This window comes from Plectropomus leopardus, chromosome 17 (genome assembly GCF_026936395.1).
Source record: "Plectropomus leopardus strain MGB_pleo_1.0 chromosome 17, ASM2693639v1, whole genome shotgun sequence".
Lineage (NCBI taxonomy): Eukaryota > Metazoa > Chordata > Actinopteri > Perciformes > Serranidae > Plectropomus > Plectropomus leopardus.
Window position 1 is genome coordinate 2,363,566 of NC_142192.1, and position 24,346 is coordinate 2,387,911.

General features: G+C 41.6%; 1 protein-coding gene across 1 annotated transcript in view; it reads right to left on the reverse strand.

Moving 5' to 3' along the window:
• Positions 1 to 560: 560 nt before the first annotated feature.
• Positions 561 to 24,346, reverse strand: part of trim71 (tripartite motif containing 71, E3 ubiquitin protein ligase) — a 51,268-nt gene continuing 27,482 nt past the window's right edge. The window contains exons 3-7 of the mRNA XM_042506770.2: positions 16,049 to 16,183; positions 10,475 to 10,717; positions 8,885 to 9,382; positions 7,772 to 7,912; positions 561 to 7,000 (exon numbers count right to left, since the gene is read on the reverse strand). Coding sequence (XP_042362704.1) covers positions 6,428 to 7,000; positions 7,772 to 7,912; positions 8,885 to 9,382; positions 10,475 to 10,717; positions 16,049 to 16,183 — 1,590 coding nt within the window. The 3' untranslated portion in view covers positions 561 to 6,427. The remainder of the gene's footprint in view (positions 7,001 to 7,771; positions 7,913 to 8,884; positions 9,383 to 10,474; positions 10,718 to 16,048; positions 16,184 to 24,346) is intronic.

Genomic DNA, 24,346 nt, shown 5'->3' on the forward strand with positions numbered 1-24,346 from the left:
CTCGCAGTATTCAAAACTTTCAAACAGTGCGTCCTCAATCCTGAGCCTGTCTCTGTTGTCCGTGCTCTGAGACATTGTTTATGGTGCTCCTAATGTACAAACAAAGAATAGACTACTGTGTATGCACATTAACCCTTTGGGGCCTGCTTTCATATTACATACCTGTGTCGCTCTTCTCAAAATCAAGCTTTAAAAAATATTACACATTAATATAAATTTCTACTTTCAGTAGTTACAAGGTTGTTACAAAGTTGTTTTTTTTTTAGATTTTTGAAAGATATTAAACGAATTTGCTTCAGAGGTTTAAATACCTGTGAAAGGCGACCGAATGCAGCAAAAGAAAGTGATGTTGTTCCATATTTGAAAGGGTTAATCATTTATAGAAAGTTTAAAAAAAACCAAAAAAAGATACCTGATGTCTGTATATCGATATATGGCCATGCAAAAATATTGTGATACTCTGCTGTATCAATTTTCCCCCCGCCCCTAATACTAACACTTTAGCCACAACAATGAGAGATTTTTGTGTGGAGCTAGGAAAAAAAAAAAAGAGTCACAGGTTTTGAAGTCAAAGAAATACAACTTTATTTAAGTGTAAACAAAAAAACAAACAAAAAACTGCATAGGAAATGTTTAAAGTCCACAGAGTGCAGAGCAAGCAGCAGGTGGCCAATATATTAGAGTCTCCTGTGCCTTATTTAGACTGAAGACCTGACATCTGCACTTCAACGCAGCACGGCATGTGAGTGTGTTAACAGGGAGGGAAGGTGTGCTGGCCAACACACACACAGACACACCGGGTTTGAGTGATACGCACACGCACACGCACACACGCACACACACAGGGTTTGAGTGATTAACACACACACAAAGCCACCTGGATGAGGAAGCGCCAGCAGCAACCATCTAAACTCAGCTGGCCCCGCCGGCTCGCCCTGCCTCCTGGACTGTTAGGAGGATACATTCAGTGGATTTTTGCTTACACAACACGGATGCAGCGCACAAACACAATATCCACTCCGCACACAACCGGCTGCTGGGAGAACAGGACACAACGCAAACAAGAGTTTAGACAAAATGAGTCGGCTGTTGGTCCCCGAGGGCCAAACAAACACCCTGCGGCCGTCTTCGGAGGCCGATGTTAAAGCTGGTTTATAAACGGTGCTGCGTGTTCCACTACAACCACGTGATTCCACATCACACTCGAAGTATTGGTGGCGGGGAACAATCAGCACCACATGTTGTCAGTGTTGTGTCTCAGAATGCCGCCAGCAGCTGGTTGCAACGAGTGAGCATCAACAAGATCCCACTGAACCCTTTTCTTCACAAAATACATTCTAAAAGGGCCAATGAGCCTCAAGTGGTGTGAAGTATTTGTACTTTTGTAAAAGGAAATTGGCAAAAACAAAATTAAAAAAACAGAACCAAAACCCAAAGATTAATCAGGGGAAACTAATTGAAAGCATTATTGTTTCAGATTTAGAAATCATTTCTTTTATAAATGTAAATGGGCACACAAAAGAATCAGACTAGTACTGAGAGGTCATAACAGGGAAAAAGGGTCACTACATCATCACTACGGGACACGTTTCAAGGAGACACCTGCAGAGCAGGGCTGCTGAGAACTACCTGAGTTTTATTTTTTTCCTTTCTAAATTTTCCAACCTTTTTTTTTTTCTTTCTGTCTTTAGAGTATACAATCATTAAAGGAGGTCTACGACCTTGCACACGTCACCGGGTGCAGCTTTGCTTTTTCTCTCTTAAAGCCGTGAGAGGCCAGCAATAAAATGGTGGAGAAAAAACACAGGGGCCCTATTAAAGAAAAAAAACACCTAACAGGAGTGCAGTCAACCGATCACATGCTCGGCAGCCATCAGCACACTTCTTCTTAGAGCGATAACAAAAGGGAGCTGACTGCTGGTTTGTGCCGGAGAAAGCGAGCTGCTCCTCACATGGCAGTGAGACAGCTCCCATTACTGGGTCAAACACAAAATGGCCGCCTTGTGGATTTATCATTGTTGGAAAAGGGAAATGTACGCTCAGCAGGAAGCTTCTACAGCCTCCTAACATTACAGAGTGTGACAGAACAAAAGGGAATATGACTAATCATATTCTGCAGACTACAGGAAATGAAGCACTAGCAACGTGGGGGGCACTGATCTGAGCAATCGGCCTCTGCTGTCGCTCACGAGTCGAGGCACGGCTCTCGAGAACAGGAAATACAATCGCAAAGGTCAAAGGTTTATCCCATCCAACGCAATACTAACACACACATACACATCTTTGGGTCTATATTTTGGTAAAAACCACCCCAACAGTGAGTTCCCCACCCGTCTGAGTTTTCAACACCTATCTGAGACATCAATATAATACAAGGCCTTTTTAAAGCATGCAACAAAACGAGAAACAAAACAAAAACGTTTAAAATACACTTTCCTCTTTAAGAGTGAAGACCTAAGGATCTTAAAGATAGAATTCTGCAATTTTTTTTTTAATTCAAACAAAAAACGGATGCAACATGAATGAACATTTCAAACAGTTAATACTGAAAAGCACGAGACAAATTTTACTGGTGAGAGAAGGTGTTGAGCTCAAAGCAGCTGGGTCTGTGGAATCAAACTGGCTCGCCATCACTATGCTAACAGCTCCGCCTCAACGAAAAAACAGGTGCCTGATGTGTTTAACTCTTTAAAACCCGAGCATATCGGCTGGATTTCTTTCAAAACATGGATAGAAAGTTAGAAAATTAGCCAAAACGTTGTCAAAAAGTACAAGAAATTTACTTTAAATTTGGAAGTGTTGGAAAAAAAACCCCGAAATGATTCCGAAAAAATGTTTAAAAAAAAACAGAATTTTGTGTCATAATTTTAATCTGTAATTATAATAATACAAATTTTCCACAGCTTTTTAAAAATTATTTTCTTTATTTTATATACCAAGTTGCTAGTTGCCTTTTTCTCCACATTTTTTAAAAGAAATCGCACCAATTTGCTCAGGGTTAAAAAGTTTAAATTCTTTAACACAAGAAAAGTGATGTCACTCCAGGTTTCAAAGGGTTAAAGTGAGTTTAGACTTGTCTCCATGTCCTCCAAAACCAACATCAACCTTCCTAAAATCTGCGCTGAAATATTGGTCAATCGGAGATCATGCTTGTGCGTTAAAAGGCTGATTTGTGAACTTCTAAACTCTTTCAAAGAGGCCACCTCCTCTTCCCCTCACCCCTTGCACACAGTATTAAAGTACACATGGAATCTGCCTGTTCATCATCATCATGAGGTAAAGAATAATTGGGCCCAGCCCTCTTAAGTGCATCCAATCAGAGAGAGAGGATTTATCCTCGGGCACTCTGATTCAACATTTCTATGATATAATGGTCCAGTGACATTTGTCGTCTTCAACAGCATGGTCCCAGTGCCAACCCCTTTTGGCACAGAACTCTCACAGATCATTTTGGCACAATGCTTTCATCTGAAATATTTGGTTTCTTGATGATAAAAGGCAAAGTTGATCAGGCATTTTTACAGTAGATTCAACAAACCAGGAGCTGTTCAGGGCTGCCAGATGGAGCCATGCCTAGAACACCAATTTTATTCCACCTGGAGATGGTACCATGATCTTTGGTCCTAGAGCTGTGGGACATGTACTGTAACACAAGAAGATTCAAAGAATGAGGTATATTTGTCATGCATAAATATCTGACGAGGTATGCTTCATTAAAATCACGAGGTACTCAGGATGTGTAACACGTTGAGGTATTTAAACGTTTCAATGCACAGAAGCTGTGAGTGACCACACTTGAGGTATTCAGGAGTCGAGGTATATGAGAGAAGGAGGTACACGATATCTGAGATATGAGGATGAAGATCCTGACCATGTGCAGATGGGCCCTCTCCTCAGAGGCGAGAGCCGGCCGGACAATCTTTCCATAGGTCCCAAGATTCTGTCAGGCTACAGAAGGTAGCTAACGGAACCGTAATTGTCTAGTGCTTCCAGTGGGACACAGATTTAAAAAAAGGGCAAGGGGATTCAAAACCCCACAATGCTTCCACCACAAAGGGTTAGTAGCTAATAGTTTCTATGGTAATAAGAAAAGGAAAGAAGGGGCCTTCTAATATAATCAAACTGGGCTGAAGCGATAAATGCCAGGGGGAGAGAGGGGGTCTCTTTGGTGCGGGTATCTTCTGTTCTCTACACAACTTTCCAGCAGCAAGTCCAAGCAGGATGTGGAAGTACTCATGCACAAAAAGTCTAAGCAGGCACAGTCAGTACGTTTACATGCGCAGTTAAGTGGAGCTACGGTTAAAGCTCAATCAGGCCATAAATGGGACTACTGTCCTTGTCTCAGTATACAAGCAGCGGGGGAGAATCCATTTATTGACGGAAGTATGTCCGAGCTACTTGCTATTGGACGTTCTTCCAGTTGTCCTATTACATCACATAACCAACAAGCTTGCAAGCGGCAAACAGGTTTCATGTCAAATGGTAAAAACATGGATGACTTTTCAGCGTTGAACATTATGTACTTTACACTTTACTTTGTACCTTCCTGGCACAGGGACTATGGAGCATACGCAAAACGCAAAGGCCAGTTCAGGTCTGTTGAGGCAAATATATGAAATCAAATCCACCCCAAATCGCTTTATCTAAGTGTGTTAGTCCAACTTTAAGAAATCCTCTTAGAACAATTTATTTTAGTACGATGTAATTTAAAAGTCGAGTTTTAGTCAGATTAACACAATAATTTGACTTTTTCTCTCATGTAAACGTACTGACTTCTTCTTCAGCCTAACATGGACAGTGCTCTGAACTCAACTCCATGCCTTCGATGAATCTTAGGCTTCCAAGCAACAATGATTATGCAAAGAAAATGTCTTTAAAGGGGATTTTTAGTTTCTTTAATCTACAGTTGGCCATTGTGCAGAAATTCTAACTTTGGTAGACTCCAGTAGTTGGTCTATAGACCTCCATCTTTAGAGGAATTGGTCTACTAGCGCTCATTCTGGAGATGTCTCCTCAACTCCAAGTATCAATAAATAGGGCAGGGCTTTGTGATCCTAGGCCCATGAGCCAGGGGGCGTGGCTTTCAACCACAAATCCAAAGGATTGTAATGTTAGGCCTTTCATTTGATGTCATTACTGTCCTCTGGACAGCCAAATTAGGTGTCTACTTGTGAGGCTTTTGTCACACAGCATACCTCATCAAAAAGGTGTCATTCAATTAAATGATTAAATCTGTACGATAAGATCGCCAATAGAACCAGATCTTTAAAAATTTGTCACCAAACTCCTTTGGTGGGTCCTCCCTGTGGAGGCAGCGCTGCTCTCCTTGCATACTTAACTTTGCATCTTAGTTGTTCATGCAACTGGACTGGACAGGAAGGACACAGGCTGTCTCATTTTGTCATCCAGTCTCATGAGACACGATTGGGGGCGGGGATGGATAATTAAACACTTTGGATTATTTTATTACAGGGCTTATTTCGGGGATCATTTGTCAGATGATTTTCTAAACTTTGTATTTTTTATTTTTCAATAAATTCATCAAATTAGCTAGTAAAGCTAGAGGGAGAGCCTGCAAAGTACTGATTATTTTAATCAGTCCTAGCGCGACCTGAGCTAACTTCTGATTCTGCAGCTGATTCTATCTAGTTTGGCATCGCTTCGCACACTCTTCATGAAACTATAAACTCCACAGAGCCACAAAGAGAAAAGGGTCGATACATAAGCCAAAAAACTAACTAGCCTAAAAACATGAAAAGGACACTACTGTACCCTAGTCTCCCCTCCTCTCCGAGCAAAGCCCTCTAATGAGAATAAATCATGCAGCCTCTACAGCGGTCTGAGTATTGTCTCAGCAACAACATTCAGGAGGTTCACTTTAACTCATATTTCAAAATGCACAGCAAGTATTCCTTTAATCCTGTGCAAATATCAACTGAACAGTCTATTTTTTGTCTCTCTTAAATAACAAAGTATAGAGGTAGACTTTTTCTTCTTTGTAAAACTTCACGGACTAAAACCTCTGCTCGGTGACTATGAGTACATTCATAAAGAGCTAAATGAGGTAGGTATGGAGCAGAGGATAAAAAGTGAAAAAATCCCTGAGATGGATACGTAAGGAGAGCTCGCAGAGAGAACTCAGAGCAGCTGAAGCCGAGGAAGGGAAACATGGCTCTTGTTCTACTGATTATCAATTTGTAGAGGTCCCCTTTGTCATACACACCACAGAGATCTGATTGGGAAGGTATCAATGGATATGAAAACAAATCTATTGTTTTAATTTCCCTTCACTTCAGCGTGTTCTCAGTCCTCTCTGAGCTCGCCTCCTATTGTGTCTGTTGATTCATTCTCTCGCCTCCATTTCCTTCATCAAGAAAACTGCAAAAGGCCAAACAGAGGGAGAGAATGCAAAAAATAAACTTTTCTTTTAGAATTTGAGGATGCGATTATTTCCAAAGTCAACGACCACAATGACTCCGTCAGGCGTCACAGCCACACCTGAGGGGCGATCCATCTGTCCAAAGCCGCTCCCCTGGGTGCCGAATTTGCATAAGAAGTTTCCATTGGGCTCAAACACTTGGACTCGGTGGTTGCGGGAGTCAGCCACGATGATGCGGTTCTCCTGGTCCACAGCGACGCCCTGGGGCCGCAGAAACTGCCCGTTCCCGGTGCCCTCGGAGCCCAGGAAGCGAGCAGACTGGCAGTCAGGCCGGATGACCAGGAGCCTGTGGTTGTTGAAGTCGGTCACCACCAGGTGGTCTTCGTGGTTAAAGGCCACTCCTCTGGGAGAGTCAAAGTGTTTCCACAGGGCCCCCTCAAAGCCGTACTTGTTGAGGAAAGAGCCGTCAGGGGCGAAGAGCTGTACGCGGTGATTCCTGGTGTCCGAGACCAGGATCTTACCCTCAGAGTTGACAGCCACATCCCAGGGGTAGTTGAACTGCCCGTTCTTTGTACCCTTCTCCCCAAACTTCAGCAGGAACTGGCCCTCGAAAGTAAACACCTGTCGAACAAAGCAAATGTCTCAGGGCCCAAGATGTTTACATGTGCAGTACAAAGAATGCACAGGAGGCGCTGCGTGTTTTTAAAAGCTAACATGCTTTTGAACGTCAACAATTTTACTTTTTTTGTCTCATGCAACTTTCCTGTAGCTTTTGGCAGAGGTGAAGAACCTAAAAGTCACACTTGAGTAAAACCTGTTCTTAAGAATTAAAAAGTACTATAAGTTAAAAAAAAAAGCAAGTGGTCAAACTTTTTAGAACATACGCCACCTTGAAATGGAGTGCACATTATGCTTGAAGAAAAACAAGGTCTTTTTCACAACTTACAGGATTAAAAGAACAAAATCCAATTTTTCTAAAAAATACTTTAACTTAGGGTTGATGTTTCGAAAATGTCACTTTGTCAATAAAACAAAACAAAAAAAATATACACACACACACACACACACACACACACACACACACATATATAAATCAGCATGTTGGCTGATTCCGATATGATGTGCCGAAATCATCCTTCATTCTCCCCTCAGTCCCTTCCTACCCAATTTTGACATAAGTAACTTAAATACTTCGGGGACAATTAATGGAGTAAAAGTATACATTTTATATAGGAAAAGTAGTGAAGTAAAAGGTAAGTTGAGTTAATGATACTCCCAAAAAATAGTTCAGTCCAAAAGCTAGTAATAACTACTTTTCAATACACGTCAGTACAGTAGAATTCCAGCAACTGTGCAAGAAATTAGTGAGTAGAAATGTGTTGACTGTCATACCTGCACACGGTGATTGTCCTTATCAGCCACAATGATTCGTCTCTGACTGTCACATGCGACCCCCGCTGGACGATCAAACTGTCCCGGCCGAGAACCCAGAGAGCCAAACTTATGGTGAAAGGCACCGCAAGGCTTGAATATCTGGAGAGAGAAGGAGCAGAACCATCACTTCAATGTTCCAACTGTGAGCCCTCACAACGTACAAATATGAAGCTGCATTTCAAATGCAGTGGTCAAACTTTGCCCTTTTTTTCAATGGAATTTATACCGACAGAGTGGATTCTCCACCTGGCTTTCTGCAAGACATTTAATGTGTGCACAGCTAATGTCTTTACCCAGCAGAGCAATACACACATGTGAGATCCACAGAAGCATTAGAGTGTGGTGGGTTCTCAGGACCATTTCTTCTGTTGAATACAGTGCTATTTATAGGTTTTAGATTTACAACATTATAACACTAAGAACGCTTTTACTGACATCAATCCACAGTTACAATTATGTATGCAAGTGTGTGTGTGCGTGTGTGTGTAAGGAGAGAAGTAGCAGCAAAAAAACTTGATGCACTTTTTTAATAAGAACACAGTTTGCTTGCAGACTTTCTGTTATGTTAACATTTCAGCTCAAAAATCAACAGTATATAATTATCATTAACAGGTGAGTGGAGTAAATTACATAAAACCACTAGAAATGCCATTTAAGTGTAAATGCATGTGGTGAGTAGCAAAGACTGAAACACAGACGTTGGTGATTCTTACATATTGTCTTCAGTATGAACATCTTTACAGATGAACATCACCTTTTAGGATTTTTGAGATGTAATGTAATCATCAGAAGTAAAACTCTAACATTTCACGTCACCACCACATTAAGGCTGTAAAGCAGTGTTCAGTGCAGTTAACAAGACATGTCCCAAATATTAGCAATAAATTGTAAAAACATTACAAGAAAATTACCTTAAACTAAGAAAAAAAGTAACAAACAAAAAAACAAGAAATTAACTTAAAATGTGCTGAAACTGTGCGAAACTGGCCAGGAAGAGGTGTAAAATTGGAAACATGCAGCCCACCACACATGTGACAGTGTGAATGCAGAGAGAAAGAGGCGGTGTTCTACCTGTATGCGGTTGTTGCTGCGATCGGCCACCACCACGTATCCCTCCTTGTCCACGCTGATGCCCCAGGGACGACACAGCTGACCGTCTCCTTCCCCCTCACAGCCGAAGGACGACACTTGGGAGCCCAGGGAGCCGTAGCTCCGCCCTGACTTGACCATCACCTTGAAGGGGCTGCCCTGGATGTGCTGGTTACACACCAGCACCGACATCAGGTGCTCCCCTTCACATTTGGGCAGGTAGCCGACGGTGTATGAGCCGTTCTGGTGGTCCGTTACCTCTGCGGAAGACAGGGTGCCATCTGCGACAGACATGACTATCGCAGACACCGTGTCCCCGCCAGAGAGACGTGGCTCGCCATCATGGTCGTATCCAATCACAGTGAAGGAGGCGGGCTTCCCACGAAGCGCACCTTTGAGGCCCTCGCCGTGAGCTTTGGTGACTGGGGCAAAGGCTCCGCTGCTGATCAGTCCCATGGACCTGATGGCTATGTACAGAGCCTGTGGGAACCATTTGTGTGTTTTAAAGGTTTACTTGTGAACGCATCCCCAAAACAGAGCACCTCTCCACCAACTACTATCATTTACAATCCATTAATCTGGCTCGATATATCAATTTAATGAGCAATGATCACAAATCATCGATGCAAGGAGTAAACATCGATCCATATAACCCTCTTTGGGATGTGCCTTTATTTTGAAATTTGGTGACACTGTCACAGAGTGTCAGGCACATGATGGTAAGCAGACAAGAGAAAGACGATGAAGAGAACATTATTTATTCATTTGGGAATAAATTGTCAATGTGGAAATGTTTTGTTTTTGGAGAAACTCAGGGTTGACAGACAGAGCACATGTCATATGTAAACGTCCATGCCGGGCATCTCACTTTATTAACTTCTTGCAGCAACATTAGCCTCTTAGTTTCAAAAATGCTAGACTGAAAAAACGTGCAGGCAGACTGAAATTCATCCGTGCTGTTCTCTCAGGAGACACAGTGACTTAAACCAGCCGTGCGAAAGAGAAAACATAGTAATACATGTAAACTGATTAAGTTTTGATCAGAGGAAAAGTCTGCTAGCCACTAAGCTAATTTATGCAATGTAAAATGCCATAAACCTATGCTAATAATGTTAACATGTTGCATATGTTGGGGAACATGACTTACCAAAGACAGTTGTTTTGTCCATGATCCTCAACAGTTATTATTAAGCAAAGTTTTTTACTTTTTTAAGTGCTCGTGTTGTTAATCCATGTTAGATGGCTGATGGGATAAATTTGCTGTCAGGGCTTTCCATTAGATATCCCTGAAGTTTTAGGAAAAAGATCTGTGGTCTGGGTTGAAACTAAAACATCTCCTTTGTGGCAGCTTATGTTAAATGAGCATATAATATCTGCTCATATCAATGCGCCCCCTAATCGAATCCAATCGAAATCATATTGTGGCAGACTGTGTGATATCAACAAAAATCGTATCATTGTCCGAAGAATTGATATAATATTGTATTGTGATGAAACTAGTGATTTACACCCCTACTATTATTACATAACTCAACGTGTCTGATCCATAACTGACAGAGTGTCGGTGCCTACCTGGTCTGGAGGAGTGAACATGAAGCGGTCGTCCTCCTGGGCCTGTAGCAGGCCCCGCAGAGCCTTCAGTTCATGGATCTGGGTGAGCATTCGCTCTCTGGCCAGCAGCACGTCGAGGTGACGGCCCTCGTCCAGCACCTGGCTGACGGCAGCAATAGTGCTGTCCAACTTGGTCAGACTCTGGTGCAGTTTCTCCACCTGCAGGTACAGAGACTTGGCCTTCACCTGACGGATCTTCTCAACCTGAAAGGAGACAGAATGTCGATGACGGTTACCATTTATTATTACAGGACAGGAGGTATGATACAAAGTACGCATTATTTTGTAGAACATGTTTAGTCATCATGGTCATGTTGGCAGCCAAAACATAGACACTGCTGTTTTTTATAAGGTGACGTACCTACATGAACAACATACCAATACATAAAGTGATCTATTTAAATGAGGCTTAAAAAATCATTGATGTCAGACATTGCACAGTCCAGCAGTAATAGCCAGATTTAGATCACTGTGTTGAGTTGTGGTAGGGCTGGGTAAGATAGTAACACAGTATTGGCACAGTGATATGAAACCAAATATTGTCATAAATTTCAATATCATAAAATTGTAAGTGTTGTCTTTTTTTTATTTTAAATGCTGCAATACAGTAAGGAGATGTCATTTTCTAACCTTACCGGACTGTTCTAGCTGTCCTATTATTTGTCTTTACCCACTTAGTCATTATATCCACATAAGTGATGCTTACTTACCCAAAATATTATCTCTCAAAATTAAGTCAACCAAATAATATTGCCACAATGTCAATTGCAACCAGTTCTTCCTCATGGCCTAATTTTACAAGTGAAACTGAATGTGGACTGTTATCAGCCAGTCTGCCCACAGGATGGCAGCAATGTTCTGACCATGCCAAGTCTGTCAGATATTCTCAGGAAGAAGAAGAGGAGCATTTAGATGGCATATAGCCAGTAATCTGCAAGTGATTTTGCCTGGCTGTCTATCATATTTGAATATTTTAATTGCAGTGCAATATTCATAAAATGGAAGGGCAACCTTTATGCATATTCAAAAAGAGCTCAGAGGGTTTCTGTTAGTTTATTTTGCATCACAGACAACATTTCTTTACCTGTTTTAACAACAGTTTGGCCCTTTTAAACTGTCTGTTTCAAGGCAGGAATATTGTTCCCTCATGCCGCCTCGCCGCTCTGTACAAAAGGTACAATTGCTTTAAAGCTGGCATCGGAGGAAATATTCACCACATTGAGGTCTATGTGAAGCCTCATTCACACATGCAGCATTTCCCAGTAATATTTTAATATTTTTCTTGTAAGAGTTAATGTGTGGATGAGAACCAGAATACACATCATAAGGCAATAACATTACAGAGAATATACCAGTCAGGTTGTGTTGTGAATGAAAGCAGGAACATCACTGAGAAGGCCATGTTAAGAGTTAGATGTTGATGACACATTTTGAAGTTGCGATTTTCCTTTTCCCCATGTTTTTGACAGAAATCTCAACAATGTGCACAGGGTTTAAAGGGTTAGATACTTGTCAAAGGGCGTATGAAAGTAGAAGAAAGGGTTTAAGGGTTAAAACAAGCTAGCAGCTAACTCAAAGAGAAACAGCACCTAAAATATCTGCAAATTTGGAAAACAAAGACATTTGGCAGCTCCTTACCCTCAGAGAAGAGGATAAGATCAGCCGCCATGTAACAGACAGTAAACGACTGTTACTGACATGTTAAGCCTGTGTTATTGTTTAAAAAGCACTGCAGACACGTATGTTATATGTCACACCAGATGCAGACTTTGTATTAAATGTAGTGCCTCCGTTGTTTCCCTGATGCTGGCATGCGGTCTAAAAATCACACACTGAAGTGGCATAATGCCACCGTTGTTTGGTTCTGAGTAAAAATGCAAAAGTGGCATAAAAAATGGACTTTGTGGCTGCTCTATGGGTAAAAAGGGTTTATGTAACAGAAGACAACAAGAGAGCAATGTAAAACACTGCGTACAACATATACTATTCAAAGGGATGCCAAGGTCTGGAGCTAAGAAACCTGAAAACTGCTGAAGTACTAAACTATTGCTGAGGTGATTTATTCAGCTAACTGTAAAAAAAAAAAAAAACACACTGATCGTCATTTCATCTTGATACATGTTATCCGGAAAAAGCCAGATGAAGTTACAGTAGAGTCAGTAGGAATGAAGCATTAGAGGGCAGTAAAACCTGAGAAGCATGGATTGGGCTCTTACTTACCATCACATAACAAAAAGAGGAGAACACAATAGCCTGACTGCCTATATGCTTGGAAGGACTCTGAAAGAAACAAAGAGTCCAAAGGACAGGGCTCTTTTGTTAATTCTTGGCATAAGTGGGACTCCAATTTGCATCTGTGAGACTAGAGTTACACTTTAAAGTCACTGAGGACAAAGACTCGAGTTGGGCTTTCTAACAGACACACATCTAGTTTTAGTTCCACATTGGCTGAGTTGGTTTGTATTTCAGAGTAAAAACCTGAGAGACAGAGAGACAGAGACCTGGATGTTGTCTGACCTCCTAAGTTAAAAGCTCACAGTTTAGCACAACTCCTGTGCTACACATTCGCTACACACACAAGACACACCCAGAGCTTTATGGGTCAAATATTTAACCCTGGAGTCACATTGTGTTGCTTCTGCTGCAAAGTCACAATCGTGAATCTCTCTAGATTAGTGCCATGGTGCTGACTCATCCCCTGGATTCAGTTTCTGTATCCCTGACACCACTGTGAACAGAGGCGGCCAGCACAATGGCACGCAGTACAGGGTGTTCATGCCAAGTCTTTCCCAATACCTCGAATTCAGGAGTCGTACAGCTCAACTTGTGAGCTTTCTGCACCTGTAGCGAGGACGGCAGAGGAGCAGAGCTGCAGGCAAAAGGGTGTGGGTACAGAGTAGGCTCACGGTATACCAGAATATTTAGAGATCCCTATGGCATGTTTTACAAAATTGAAAAAAAAACCTGAAAGGTCCACACACCTGGGAGCTCCCCTTAAAGGATTTTATTCTGCGAAAATAAGTGACATTTCAAGCTAAAAAACACTTATTTTTTAGCCAAGGGGAGCTCCCCAGTGGATCCAGCACCCACTAAGGGATGTGTGTGTCTTTTTGAATCTCTTTGCATGTTACAAAATTATCATAAATACAGGCACTCCTCTTTCTTTTAAACTCACTGTATGTGGTGCACAACATGCACCACCAGAGCTCAGTCTCTCTTTTCCTTGTGGAACTGGCAGCTGAGCTAAACGACACGGTGACACCTAGTGGTGGAGGGAGAGGTTACAGGACTGTAAACAGCCGGCAGCCAGCAGTCAGAGAGGGAGCGTGGGGAAAAACAGCATATTTCTACATATAACTTCGTGAATTAAGGATTAATTTTGACCAAACTGGAGCTGGCGATTGTTGGAACAGTGGGCTTACTGATATACTTACTGACTAACATAACAAATTAGAGTAACCAAGATGGTTTGGTTGAGTTTTATTTTGTTTCTGTTGAGTTTGAATGATCTGTTTTATGATGAGTTCATGAGGCAGTTAAGCCTTGTCAGTCTTCCATGACTGAGGGAAAATTGTATTTCTCTGTTTAATAAGGAAAATAGCCGTGCATATTACTTTTCTTAACATTTTGTTGGTTTCTATTGTGTATCTATTAGTCTGAAAAGCTGTAATAAGTAGCACACTTGCAGTGGGGGATGTCTGTCATATACTGTAAACCCTAGAGAAATTTCAGGAAGATATGAAAGTATGAAAAATTACATACCAGCCAAGCCTCATACAAAGAGCACAGCAGAGCAGCACTGAAATGACCAAGGTGCCATCTTCACCTTTACTTCAAATGAAAAGATTGCTGATGATTAATTTTCTAACCAATTGTCTCAGTCCTATTCAAAAGGCATAAACCCTTACACCAAACAGAGAAACCAAACACACTGATAACAAAAAAAGTATTAAGCAGTGGAGAGTCAGCCTCCTTCCAGCTCTACAAGCACTAATTCTCAGAATCTTTCCATTTTACATGAGGCCTTCATCTTCCCCCAGGTACCACTGAAATTCTCAGCATTTCTTAAACAGTAGTAAGACTACACACAGACATTACACACATACCAAAATGGAACGTTTTAAGATTGACTCAAACCTCACTACTTAGTTACTTAGTTACACTGAATGGTAACCTTGTGCATGTGTGTCGTGTGTCGTGTGCCTTGTGTGTGTCTCTCTCTCTCTCTCTCTCTCTCTCTCTCTCTCTCTCTCTCTCTCTCTATATATATATATATATATATATATATATATATATATATATATATATATATATATATATATATATATATATATATATATATATATATTTATACCAGCCCAAGTAGACTCATATATAATATTTAACCAACGAATCGGGTATGTCATGAAGGCAACATCCATTATTTTATACTATCTGAGCTGCACATTTACAAAGTACAGGGAGTGTGTGTGTGTTTGGGGCGCTCTGGTTGCCTGTAATGACTTTGTCAGGTGAGGTATATAGAGTGAGTCTTGTAATGGTATAAAAAGAATTAAAGAGGGAACATGGGTAAGTGTAAACCTTTTTTTTGACACTTTGACCTGCACACACACATACACACATCACAGCTGTAAGATCTAAGGCTGTAAGACACAGGTCAGTTTTTACTGTGTCACTGAGCCTGTTCTCAGGAGCAGAGGAGAAATCAGAGTGAGGCAGACTGCTGGGTGTTAGTGTAAACCCTCAGCTATGATCTGTCAAGGCCATGGCAGAAAATTTGCACATGTAAATGCACATATTTTATAATTTATTGATATGATATAGAGATTGTGGGTTAGAGATTTGATTGGTATCATGTAATGCATGTGGTGCAGTCTCCTTTTTTGTGGTGACTCATTTGGGGTAGGGGGATTTGGAGGCAGGTTTTAGTCAGGGCTGAGGGGCCTCAGGGGTTGAGGGTTCTTTCTTTCACCCAAAACCCCACTTGTTCCGTGGGTAACTGTAAACCTGGGAGGCCCTTGCAGAGGGTTCCTGGAGCTTAGGCTGCAAGCTGAACTTCCAGGTGAACAGCTAGCTCCTTGGTTTTGTTTAGCTTAAAAAAGATGAAGATGAGTCCTGACAAGACATTACATGCTCCACTAAAATCAAACATCCTTCCTCACCATGAGGGAATCTCAGGATAAGATCCAATTTAGTTATCTATAACAGACGCTTTCAGCCTGAGATGTTCCTTCAAAATAAAAGCACTGTGCATCTCGCTTTGATTTATCTAATTATAACTTCACAATTTCATTATAAAAGTACTTTATTAAACTTCCTTATAACCGTATTTTTAAAATATTATTCTAACAGTTGCGTATTAAAGTTTATTTTTTGACAGCAGCTACTTTGTTATTAAACTTTAGAAACACAGCGTCTCACAGTTAATGGACGATTGTGTCACATTGAACTGAAAGCTGTAGGCCTCAGACCAAAACCTAAGTGCCCAGTGAAGGAACTGACGTGACACTGATTAACATGAGGGTAGCAGCTCACCTTCCACAGCAGTTCACACTCCCTCTCCTCCAGCGCTTTCTTGTGTCTGAGCACCAGGGCCTTCACTTCAGTCTGCACCACTTTGGCTTTGATTTCCACCTGCTCTGCCATGGCCTGGACCTTCTCCATGCTCAGCTGGGGAAACAAAACACAAACATGTGACCATACTGATGTGCCAGAGCGCCCTGTCAGATTATTTGGCAGTTAGTGACAGGATTTTACAAATGACCACTTCCAATAATAACAATGAATCAAACAGTGAGACAGAAATAAAAAGACACTAGGTACATGATTATTTAGGCGGTTTTCCATTACAGAACTGAAGCGAAATTTTTGAATATTTGTTGATTAAACACAATTACAAGATGACTGTGTTTCCATAAAGTGATGTTCTGCGACTTCTCTGGTGATAATATTCAAAGAAGCATGGCGACGGATGTTCAAAACAGCTTTATTTCTACTACAGCCACCGCATTAGCTGTCATTGATTCCAATCCAAGGCCACCTGTGGTGTTATGGAGCCATAATGGAAAGGCAGGCTCCTTTTATGTGGGACCGCTCTCACATAAAAGGGGAGGGATTTCTGGGAGGTGATAGTCCTGTTTCCACTAAGCATATTTTATATTCCCAATTTCAATTCGCCCAGTTTTAGGGTTAATGGAAACCCGTCTACTGTGGAGTGTGACTCAGGACCGGGCAGGAGTGTCTAAATGCTCAGACAGATCAGTGCCTGGTCTGTTTTCTAACTCAGATGGGACACAGATGACCCTCAGCAGCAGGATGCAGAGGAGCAGGAAACATAAAAAGAAAGGACACTATATGTGACATCTTCCTGGTAAACACCTGCTCAGTGTTTGTGATCTATGACTTTCTCACAGTTGGTGCCTCCTTTCGAGGGGAAAAGGAAACATGGGTCAGGAATAGGAAGTCACTTCACACTGCACACAATGATGCAACTTCCCAGCTGGCCTGCTCAGTCCTCAAAACCCCTATCAAAGTGTAGCCACTGTCAAAAAATACTTATACAATACGCAGCCCCTCAGAGCAACATGTCAACATGTAAGTTTAATAGTTAACACTGCTGGAAAAGATTCTCTGTCCCCCAGTGAGTGTTACTACACAGACAAGAGTGATATCTAATCAGGGCTTTTGCACAATGACATGAGGAGACTGTTTTCTTCATCACCTTTAGAAACACAGCACTGAAACTGAACAGCATCAACTTTAGGGTTACAGCTTTTACAACCCACAATTTGAGCTAAAAGCACATTTACCTCTTTGTCTTCCTCCCTTCCCCCGCCGTGTTTTATCTGGCTTTTCCTCTGGCGTTTTTTCAGGGAGGTCACAGGGTGAACCGGACCTCACAGGGACGCAGGGGAGGTGGGATAAGGCCCTCTTTGTGATATTGGCCGCAGGGATCAAAGGTCACCTAAACCTCTACAGGTCATGATCTGCAACCCCTGTCTTAAGACACATACCGCCCACCCCAACTGCACCCCCCCCCCCACCCCAAGAACAAAGCCTGCCAGCAGAGCCCTTTTCTCTTGACCCCCAGAGAGGGAACAGCAGGGAGGGAATCCTGGAGGAATCGGGGGAGTGTTATCATGACGTAGTGTGGGAGGAGGCACCGCCACCTTCCCCAGTTCTCTCTAAAATGCTAATTTTCCTTCTCTAATACTCTTATTAATTTGTGCGTTTCCAATGTTCTTTTACTTTTTACCTTTACTCATTTCCTCACTTCAGCTCAGTCTTCTTCAGCTTTTAATTTTTATATTTCTTTATTTTCTGTCCTCTGCAGTGTGAAAAAGGCAACAAGCAACTTGATAAGAACTGTTCCACAAATGCAACAAATTTGTAGATTTAGAGAATTATTATTAAGAAGCTAGGGGAAATGTCTAGGAAAAAAGCAAGCGAAAAACTATAATGCACATTTTTTTTTCAAATTTTTGTGTCTTTCATTGCTCACTGCCTTCTTCCCATGTTTCCTTGTTCCACGTTCCTTCTCCAATACTCTTCTTAATAACAAATAATTATCCATCGTTTTTTTTCCTCCTTTACTCATTCCCTAACTTCAGCTCAGTCTTCTTTTGTTTGTTTTTAATTCCTTTTTTTCTGTCTTCTACCAAATGCAAACCATACCATACCTTTCAGGGGAGCTCACAAGTTTTAAGGGGGCATCAAAACCACACATTACGTATGACAGGGCCAACTAAAGCAGGACACAAATACTCTGCAGAGTGATGGACAATACTATGAAGGTTCTCAGCACAAGCAAGAAACAGATGAGCCAAATAGCTCAAGCTATGAGCATGAAATTTCAACAGTTTGCTGCTGACCTGTTCTCCAGCCTGTCGGTGACTTCAAATGTACACATCATAAAAAAATGTTTAAAAACACACACACACACACACACACACACACACACACACACACACACACACACACACACACACACACACACACACACACACACACACACACACACTCTGAAAGACATACTTGTCTGATGCAGAACAGTGTACACAGCTCTGCTCTCCTAGCAATGGGAAAGTGGTCTATAGCCTATTTTTAGTGGCTTGACCCATTTTGAAAAACCTGCATTAACATGTGAATCGTGGTGGAAAAGAGGTATGAGGAGCCTAGTTCTCTAGTTCACACCCTGGCCCACTGCTTCTTGGTCTCATAATCTCCCCCTCTGTCTCTGTGTCTCCATCTTCTTTTTTTCCCTCAACATTCCCAGAAGAGCACAGCTTGGAGCACAAAGAGCGTTAAACTGACCAATCAAAGCGCAGAGGGAAGGAGCTCCGGCCAACCAGGAGGTCACAAGCAAAGGTCGGAGGTCAGTGAAGATAATGGGTGAAATTTCCAACCTCAGGGGACAGGCGCATGTGTGTGTGTGTGTGTGTGTGTGTGTGTGTTTACATATTATCTGGCGTCAGCATTTACTCCCATGGTGACCTGAGACAAAATGGACAAACATTCACCAAACACCAGGACGCAGTGCCAGATGGCAGGCGGCGTTTCCTGTGACTCAGCTGCACATATGCAGGTGATTTTTCTTTAAACACATTGCTGCAGTTGGTGATATGACTCACTGGTGGAGAAGACGTGTGTGCTGGCGGTACACTACACGTGGCCTGATGTCTGGCATTTAACTGAGCACGTCCATGTTGTGATATGCTGGAACTTGAAGAACACCCAGAGTGACATAAGTACCCATCCATTAAGGTACAGAGTGTGACCCAGTCACACAGAGGTCAAGCTCTGCTGAGGAGATAGTACATGCCAGCGTCATGTTTCAGGAGAGGCTTTACCTTCACTGCCCCACCTTCCAGGCTCACCACACAACACTCATGTGAGTGACCTATCACTGTTACCCCTTTTGGCTAGGCTCTCAACACATCACTCACAGACAATATTTTTTCAGACATTCATGTCCACCACGGTATAAATAACTGTTGTGATACTTTAACATCAGCTCACACTCATCAGCACAGCGTGGCTGGAAACTCTTTATGTACTTGTTTGATAAATGATCAAAATTAATTACCAATTAAAATTGCTTGAATATAAGTTTTTGTTGTTTATTGACTCATCAATTAATTATTTCCACAAAAAAATATTCCCTTCAGCACATGCAACTCATAGTGTTTTAGACATGGGCATAAAGGCATGACTAGGGGCCTGTGTCCACCTAGTGTTTTTCCCCAGCAGAGAGGAGGTGGCAGGGCGCTGGGAGCGCTTCATAAAAGACAAAGTGCTTCCAGTGCTTTTTAAAAATGATGTCCTGAAGGTTTTGTTTATGACAACAACATCTCAGCATTAGCATTAGCTAGTAAGCTAACGTGGCTCTATGTTAAGCCTTGGGGTCTGTTTGGTGCATTTCACACACTTTTGATTCTTTATCTTTTTTAAATTTGGCTTTATTCATGCATATAGCATACATTTTGTCAAGAGTGTGTATTTTTGTTTAATCCTGGAACTTCCAGCTCAGCTCCTACAATAAGTCTAACATACACTGTGGAAACTAAATTGTTACATTCATACTGTTAAGTCCAAAAAAATGCACAATTGAAATCCATTAAAACAGCAATTTTTGATCCAACAGCCATCAAAGCAAAAAACATGCACTGTATTTTTCTTGCCTTTTGCCCTTGAATTTGTCATTTTTACAGATGACATCCAATCCTGGCTTCTCTCCACCTGCTCCCTGTTTGTTTTAGAATTGATTTTAAGATTTTACTGATCACTTTTACAGCTTGTCTGGGACTGACCCCTAGCTACATAAAGCCTCATTCCCACTGCACAAAAATTCTTGGCAAAAACACATGGCTTTTTAACGATTAGCATTCACATCCGGGTGAATTGACTCTGCAGCAGACAGTTTTTATCGCCTCTGTCTCCCATCAGCATTGATGAGAACACAACACCCGGGTGAACTTGGTGATTTCAGCTCCTTAACCAGCAAGATGCAATGGCATGGCACCACTAATTACAATCTGTCTCTTCCCAAGCTGCACTAAAACAACGACCCAAATACATCTGCACTGAGTTCGAAAGAGAGACTGAATAAGGAAGAGATATTTAAAGAGCAGAAACCACTGAAAAGTTTTCAGAGACCTCTGTTCATACTGCTGTTTACTGTTTTCCTGTTCACCTGTCAATGAAGTGGCATGGACACACACACACAAAAAAAAACAAAAAAAACAAAAAAAAAGCAGACAGAAAGGCAGACTCGTGTTATCACTGGCTGGGTTTCCATGACAGATTTTCATAAAACTTTATTCATATTTTCAAAATGTCGATGAATCACATTTTTGAGATGACTGTGTTTCCACTGAGTGATGTTCTGTGACTTTCCTCTGGTGATATCATTCCAAGAAGCATGGTGATGGATGTTTAAAATATTAGCAGATTTATATCTATTGCAGCCACCACACTAGCTGTCATTATTTCCAATCCAAGGCCAAGTAGGCATGTTATGGAGCCATAATGGAAAGGCAAGTATGAGGGATTTCTGGGAGCTGATAGCCCACAATTTCACAGGGCAATGTGGATTCAAAAATTCTGGATGATCTGCTCAACTTTTGAAGAGTTATGTGATGCAATATCACCTCTTGTAGCTCCTGCTGCATCATGAGGGAGCCAGTTCCTACTGACAAGCACACAGCCATAACATCATGTGACCTAGAAAAGCCAAAAGTGTTTCCAATGCAGTTTTGCCAAATATGGCTTTATAAATTGCCTGAAATACCACCTCATGTGAGTGTAAAAATTTTTTTGTGATATATTGGAGTTTTTTCAAGATTGATGTGTTTCCATTTGGCATAATTTTTATTCCCAATTTAAATTCACGCAATCTGAGGGTTCATGGAAACCCACCTACTGGCAGTGGGAATGCAGTTGATCGCCTATACTTAGCAGGTTTACCGATGTTTGAACAACCTGCATGCATGCGCTAATTTTGGTGGGAAAGGTGTATTACAGAAATGACGACCCCCCCCCCCGAGCCAGTTCACAGCCTTAAACCCTCAGGTGGGGCCCTTCTGGCCGTTCCAAAGTCCAGTCTTAAAATTTGAGGTGACCGCCGTGTTTTGCCATTAGGGCCCCTCAGCTATAGAACGACCTGCCTGAGGAGATAAGGCTTCAGAATCAGGGACTTCTATTAACATACTTCTTAAAACCCATTTAATAGCCTTGCTTTTACGTCATTTTGTCTTTTAATTTGTCTTTTTATTAGTCTTTTAATTTGTCTTTTTATTAGTCTTTTAATTTGATCTTTTAAATTTTTTTTTTATTCTGTCTCAATCCTGATTATTAGGGCCCGAGCACCGAACGGTGCAAGAACCCTCTTGAAACTGAAGGAATTATTATTAGGGTCCGAGCACATAACAGTGTTTTATATTTTGATGTGCACCTACTTACAGGTTGACCATATTCAGCTCAAACTTGGTAAGAAAAGGTTTGAGACCTTGATGATGCCTGCTTGTGATTTCAGAGCTTATTTCATGAACATTGTTGCCATGGCAACATGGTCTTCGCTGACAAACAGGAAGTTGTTCTAACTTCACTTTGCATCAACCGACTGGCCCCAAATTTTACAGGTGTGATCAAGGTGCAGCCCTGAACACATCGTCATGTCAATTAAGCATGATAATCACAGCGCCACCAAATGGAAAAAGGAAGTAAGCCTCTTAACACAAGCATACTTTGACATGACATTTGATGACATGACATTTATATGGTTTGGTGTACAAATTATGTAGCCCAAGATGACTTACATTTTGTGTGGTCTCTAGCTCCACATAGTGGCCACAAGAAGCATTACCCCACATGAAATATCTAACTGAAGGTTTGAAACTCTGCCTGCTTGTTCCGACTTTCACTGAAATGAAAGATCATGGGACATCAAAAGTTATTCAATTTCTGAGTTTTCATCACACCATGTGGGCGTGGCTAGGTTGTCAACTTTGATGTTTGGCCATGAAACAGGAAGTTGTTGTAACTCAGCCAGACATTGTCCAATCTTCCCAAAATTTCTCATGCTTGATAAGAGTGCAGACTTTAACACATCTGCATGGCTCACTTGACTTTTCGGCATGCCGCCACCTACTGGAAACAGGAATTTACATGATTTATATTTTAGGTTGCATCCCCTTACAGATTGACCACATTCAACTCAAACTTGGTAACAAAACCTGCTGTAAGACCTTCATGATGCCTCCTTGTGAAGATCATACGTTTTCAATGAACTTCGTTGCCATGGCAATGCAGTAGTCGCCATCAAACAGGAAGCTTCTGTAACTTCAGTTTGTAATAACCAATTTGCCCCAAATTTTACAGGCGTGAACAGGTTGTGGCCCTGAACACATCAACATGTTATACTCAATGCACCACCTACTGATAACAGGAAGTATGCTATGTAACAATATCATCTTTTGATTTACATGCAATTTACATGGTTTGGTCTAAACATGATGTAGACCAGGATGACTTAGATTTTGTGTTGTCTCCAGGGCCACCTAGCGGTTTTAGGAAGTACTACACCGTGTGAAATATCTCACTCAATGGTCTAAACCACTACAATTTAAGATTGGGGAAGTTGGAGTAAGGCCAGTTACCCCGAGTTGCGTGGGGGTGCGAGGGCCCGTTCATCGCTGCTTGAAGCTTTAATCATTCTTATTATTATTGATGCTCTGTGTTTACTACCTTTATATAGTTATTGTATTTTTTAACATTTTTCTATGTTTAATTCTACCTTAACTCTTGTCTGGCCTCTGTTCTGCATTATTCACTACCTTCTGTTGTTTTACCGCCTCTAGGGTTTCTTGCCTCTGCTTTGCTTTGTATGTCAAAACGCTTCATAAACTGTGATTTTAAAGGCGATATACAAAAAAAGTTATTTTATTAATAAGTAATACCATTATCATGCTATTTAACAACATGATCGTATACCAAGCAGCTCTCTGTGGGAGTGAGAGTAGAGATTGGGGGTGAGAGTGAGTGAGTGAATAGAGGGAGGGCAAAGTGTTCCACTTCTTTAAAAGAGGAGGGGAGTTTTCCTTTCTCTGAAATCCTTTAAATACCTCATATACCCTCCCCCCATCCTCTTCTGCTCCTCCCCTTTGACCTTCAGCCCCTGCCCCCACCAGACCTCACCCGTGCGACCCACCCCCTTTCAGGGCCAGCTGGACACCTCTAACCTCAGGCTTCCCAGCAGCCCGCCGCTGGTCACTTCTCTGAACCGCTCTGTGCTGAGGGACGCTGCAGAAACACACAGCTGCTCTCCTATGCTTCTCCTCCGTCTCTCTGAGAGACGGATGAGTGAGGACTTGTGTGGTGTGGTGTGACCTTCTTAAGGATTTTCTTTTTGTCAGACCTTAAAGACTCATGTGAGAAGCTCTTGGCTTCATTAAGTAACGTCACATCAGGTTGGCCAATTTGAATCCAGTGTAGTGATATAAGACCACTTTGTCTTAGTTCAATTCTAACAACATCTGGCCTTGTTCAGATATAAAAACACAACCAAAGACAAGAATATGAATTAGGGCTATGCAATATGACAAAATATATCATCTAATGATTAAAAAAAACTTTATTTTTTATACTATGCTGTATCGTTCATTTCATTTATGTCATCTGACGCTTTGCATCCCTCCACGTGGCCGAGGGGTTGTCTACACAACACACGCCAGCAAAACAAAGAAATATTGAGGTGCTGGAAAGCGATACTGAACGCTGGGATTTAACAGAAGACACTGACCAGCTGACTCAAAACCAGGAGGAGCTCCTACCCAA